General features: G+C 41.9%; 1 protein-coding gene across 1 annotated transcript; it reads left to right on the plus strand.

The window, feature by feature from the left end:
- Nucleotides 1-3,817: 3,817 nt before the first annotated feature.
- LOC143852440 (uncharacterized) lies at nucleotides 3,818-4,504 on the plus strand. The gene is made up of 2 exons (XM_077361822.1): nucleotides 3,818-4,164; nucleotides 4,366-4,504. The coding sequence occupies exons 1-2, from the start codon at nucleotides 3,818-3,820 to the stop codon at nucleotides 4,502-4,504; spliced, it is 486 nt and encodes a 161-aa protein (XP_077217937.1).
- Nucleotides 4,505-5,063: the final 559 nt, after the last annotated feature.

Below are 5,063 nucleotides of genomic sequence, written 5' to 3' on the forward strand. Positions count from 1 at the left end.
GAAAAGAAAAATTACATCAAAAAAGAGAAAAGCTACATTTCACGGAGGGAGATGATCAAACCATTCCAAACCCTCTTTATGAACACCCGCTCTCGCAAGGGAATCAACTTCACCATTGGCTGATCTTCTAACAAATTTAAACACTATGGATGACCCTGAAACAAGATCAGTGATTTCCTCAAAGAAGCTAAGAAAGCGCCACGGAGGTGTAATCTTCCCAGATAGCCAACTGATTACGTTAGAAGAATCATCTTCCACAATCATGTTATCGAACATATCCCTACTCAAACGTTTTATTCCTTGAAAAGCCGCTTTAACTTCCGCTTCAGATGAGTCGCTTCTCCCAATTGGGCCAGCAAAAGCCCAAGACACCACCCTTGCAGAATTCATAGCAAGGCCACCAATACCTGCCGGACCCGGATTACCCAAACTAGACCCGTCAAAATTTATTTTCAAGTACCCTTCAGGAGGAGCCTCCCATCTTTGAACTATCTTCTCTCTCCTCACCCCTTCCCAACACATAGTTCTCCAACCTTCCCACAGATCAAAAGCTGAAACAAATTGAAACTGAGGAAGACTCTTCGCCCAAAAAATCCCCAACGCAATAATTTTCATAAATAACCAATAAGTTGACTTAGCCACTACATTAAAAACTCTCGAATTTCTTTCTTTCCAAATAACCCACCACAAAGCTATCAAACACAACTTCCAGAGCAATTTCCCTTTCTTCTTCCAAGGTACAAAATCCCAACTCAACACTAGTTCTGGTATAGAGTTTGGGAAGATCCAACAGATACCAAACCTATCCAAAATGAGGCCCCAAATCTCCCTTGCAACCTTTCAATGAATAAACAGATGATCAATAGATTCACCATCTTCCATACAAAGCGAACAATAATCTATCAACCACATTCCCATTCTTCTAAGAAATTCAATGGTCTGAATCCCCCCCCCAGCAGACTGCCCAACCAAAAAAGGAAACAGATGGAGGCCCAAGGAACTTCCAAACGTCAGCTGCGAGAGGGGAGCCTGAAGCATGCACCAACCTAGAGTAAAATGACTTCACAGAGAAAAAGCCTGATGAGTCCCAGATCCAAATTCTTTTATCCACCCCACTTCTTTTTATATAGCAATTCTCAATCAAAAGAAGTAACCGAGAAATGGAATTTAACTCCCTATCAAAAAAATTCCTTCTAAAGCTAGGCTTCCAAACCACCTTGGTGTCCACCCTCTCAAAACAATCACACACCAGCACATCCTTCTTCAAAGCCGCCGCGAACAAATCAGGAAAAAGAGTCTTCAAGGGTTCCTCAAAGCACCAAGCATCCACCCAAAACTTTATACGATCCCCTTTGTAAACTTTAAACTGAATACCCTCCTCAAATCTGTTCTTGAACCTCAAAATGTTTCGCCAAACAGTCCCCCCTTTCTTGCTATATGAATCATCCGAGCACCAATTCCCATTTAAGAAACCATATTTGCTACCAATCACCTTTACCCACAAAGAAGATTGTTCCATACTAAAACGCCAAAGCCACTTTCCCAACAATGAACAGTTGAACTCTCTCAACTTTCTTATCCCCAAACCACCATTCTTTAACGGCATACAAACGTTTTCCCACTTCACTAAGGGTATACCACCCTTAATATCAGCACCTCCCCAAAGAAATCTTCTTTGAATCTGTTCTATTCTCAACACTACACTAACCGGATAATGGAACAAAGATAAATAATACACTGGAATATTAGCTAGCACTGCTTTGACCAAGATGTCTCCCACCCTTAGAAATAAGATTCCTCTTCCAGGTTTCCAACCTTCTTTCTATCATTTCCACTATAGGAGTCCAGAGCTCTTTTTCAGGTTTTCCCACCCCCAATGGGAACCTTAAATACAAGGAAGGCAGGGAGTCCAGCCTACACCCCATCACCTTAGCAAACTCCTCAGCTTCAGAAGGGGGAAGATTAATAGCAAACAAGCTAGATTTCCTAAAATTTGATCTTTGACCAGTAACCAATTCATAACATCTTAGAGTAGCCTTCAAATTTAATATCATCTTCCTATTAGGGGCACAGAAAAGAATGGTGTCGTCAGCAAATTGCAAAAGAGAAACTTCCACTCTATCAAATCCAATAACAAAACCTTCAAGCAGACCCAAGCAACAACCTTTACTCATCAACCTACTAAGAGTTTCCGCAATGATGACAAAAAGAAAAGGTGAAAGGGGATCCCCTTGGCTTAACCCCCGAGAAGACTTGAAAAAACCTTTTGGAAAACCATTTATGAAGATGGAAAACCACGCAGAGGAAATACACTTTCTCATCCAACCTCTCCTTCCAAAACCCATTCTTCCAAGCAAAAAATCTAAGCAATCCCAATCAACTCTATCATAAGCTTTCTCCATGTCTAACTTACATAGCACAGCTCCAGCTCCACTTTTCGAATAAGATTCGATAACTTCATTCGCAATTAAAGAACAATCCAAAATTTGCCTCTTACTGACAAACGCACTCTGACTATCCGAGATAATATGAGGTAAGACCACTTTAATTCTAGCAGCTAACACCGTAGCCAATAGCTTATACAAGCACCCCACCAAGCTTATTGGACGAAAATCAGTCACCTTAGTAGCACCTTTGATCTTGGGAATTAAAGTTATAAAAGTAGCCCCTGTGCCTCGGTCAAGAGTCAACCCTTCATAGAATTCTGTAAAGAATCTTAGAATATCACCTTTCACAACCGGCCAATAAGCTTGGAAGAAGGCAAGGCAAAAACCGTCGGGACCAGGAGCTTTATCTTTAGGCATTGAAAAAAGACCTCTTTCAACTTCCTCTTCTACAAAAGGTTGTTCCAAATTTGAGCTAACATCCAGATTCAAACTCTTAAACTCCACTTCTTCAGGAATGGGGCGAAGAACTCCTTTTGAAGCATACAGAGTAGAATAAAAGTCTACTATGGCTGAAGATACCTCTTCCTTAGAGCTAATTACAGCACCATTTACTGAAATAGACTCAATTCTGTTCGACCTCCTTCGAGCACTAGCCATCGCGTGAAAATAAGCAGTATTCTTATCACCCTCCACCAGCCATTTGACCCTTGATTTTTGCCTCCAAGAGATTTCAGCCTGCAGCAATAGCCCTTTGAGTTCCTGCTTAACTTTCCCTAACTCCTGCCAATCTTCCTCAGAACTTAAACCACACTCCTCCAAAGCTAGTAATTCTTTTAACCTAGTTTCCAACCAAAACTTTCTACTATTTACCTGCTGATTCGCTCCTTAGACCATTCTTTTAACTTTATTTTAACAAATCTGAGTTTTTCCCAATCTTATGCATGAGAAGTCTCTTGAAGAGGGTACTAATATCATATAGTCCACATCATCGTATTCTATAAAATTGAATCTTGGTTTTCATTCATGTCCTTTATGGTTACCTTTTGGCTTTTACAAATGATAGTATGATTTTCTGCGTGAATCTTTCTCTTTGTTCTCGAACGTTTTGGTTCTAGACGCCAAAATATGTACCTAACTATTTCAACATGTATGCAAGTCTGGGGCTCATCTACGTTGCGTCTCCGCATCTACACACCTTGCGTCTTTCCCTAGCATTCTCGTAATTTGATTCAACCTTCCCGTTTACCATTTTCTACTTTCGACCTCTGTTTTCGATTTTGAACTGGATGCCATTTTAGTCATATCTTCTCTTCTTTCTCTTCTTCATCAGTTAAATCTAGAACAAGGAAGGAAGGTACCAGCTAATCTGGTCAGATACAAATTAAAATAGCCCCACAAAACCCTAAAAACAGAGAGATAAACACATAACCATGGAGATCAAGCGAAGAACAGCAAAATTATTAGTGAAGCGTTTATCTTCCGATTCAGAGCAAACCCAAATTGAATCCCTCTGCGAGCTTCGCCTCCTTTCAAAGCATGATCACGAAAGCCGATCCCTAATCTCTGATTCCGGATCCATCCCTCTCCTCACCCAATTCCTCTATAATTCATCTACCCAAGAAAACGCTATTGCCACCCTCCTCAACCATTCAATCTCCAGCCGAGAGCCCCTCATGTCCACCCCGGCCTCCTCGACGCACTCTCCCACGTCCTCCGCTCCGACACCTCTCCGGCCACCGTCCAAATCGCCGCCGCCACAGTACACAGCCTCCTCATGGTAGAAGACTATCGCCCTATCATAGGAAGCAAGCTTTCAATCCTATCCCCCCTCATCAAACTCCCTAACCCTAATTCATCCTCTAGGTCAATCAGAGTGCCCTAAAAGCCCTTTTCGCCCTGTCCCTCTACCCCCAAAACCCCCCAAATTGGTGGAATGAGACTTAGTCCCTCAGCTTTTTGTCCTTGTAGTGAAGGACAGTCGCGTTGGGGTGGTTGAGGATCCTACTACTGTTGTGGCACAGGTGGCAGGGTGTTCTGAGAGTGTAGATGCCTTTCATAAGGTTGCGGACATTGAAATGCTGGTAGATCTTGTTGATATGGATTACGGGCTCGAGTAGTAGGGTGTGGGAGAATTCGGTGTCTGCGTTGCTGAATTTAGAACAGAGCGGAGGGGAGTACGTCACCAAAAAAAAACTGTAACCCAAGATATTCGCGATATGGGTAGTTCAGTGTTGCGTGGTATCTCTGATATTGCAGAGAATGGGAGCTTGAGAGCAATGGTAAAGGCGGGTTCTTTGTTGAAGATTCTTGTCGGGAGTGGAAGTAGCGAGAGGGATAGAAGTAGTGGGAGACGAACGGTTCGGCATTCTGAATTCTTCTTCTTCTTATGATACTTTCTAGATTTGGTACTGTTTCTGTTGAGTGTGTATATATGTATGGGCATTTTTTATAATGTCTGTATTTTCTACACCATTCCTTTGGGTTTTGGGTGGGTGGCATCTTGTGCCATTGGGGTTGTGTTGTATTGGTTTTCGATAGATTTACTTCTCTGTATCTCCCTTGAGTGGAGCAACATCTTTTTAAAAATATGACAAATAGAGAATTAGCGTATCAGAAATATTTTGTGGTCTTTCGCTTCTTCTATTGCAATTATCGTAGTTAGAATACCTTGATACT

Source organism: Tasmannia lanceolata, unplaced genomic scaffold (genome assembly GCF_043159265.1).
Source record: "Tasmannia lanceolata isolate RefF3 unplaced genomic scaffold, GAP_Taslan_0.1 ptg000019l, whole genome shotgun sequence".
NCBI classification, from domain to species: Eukaryota; Viridiplantae; Streptophyta; class Magnoliopsida; order Canellales; family Winteraceae; genus Tasmannia; species Tasmannia lanceolata.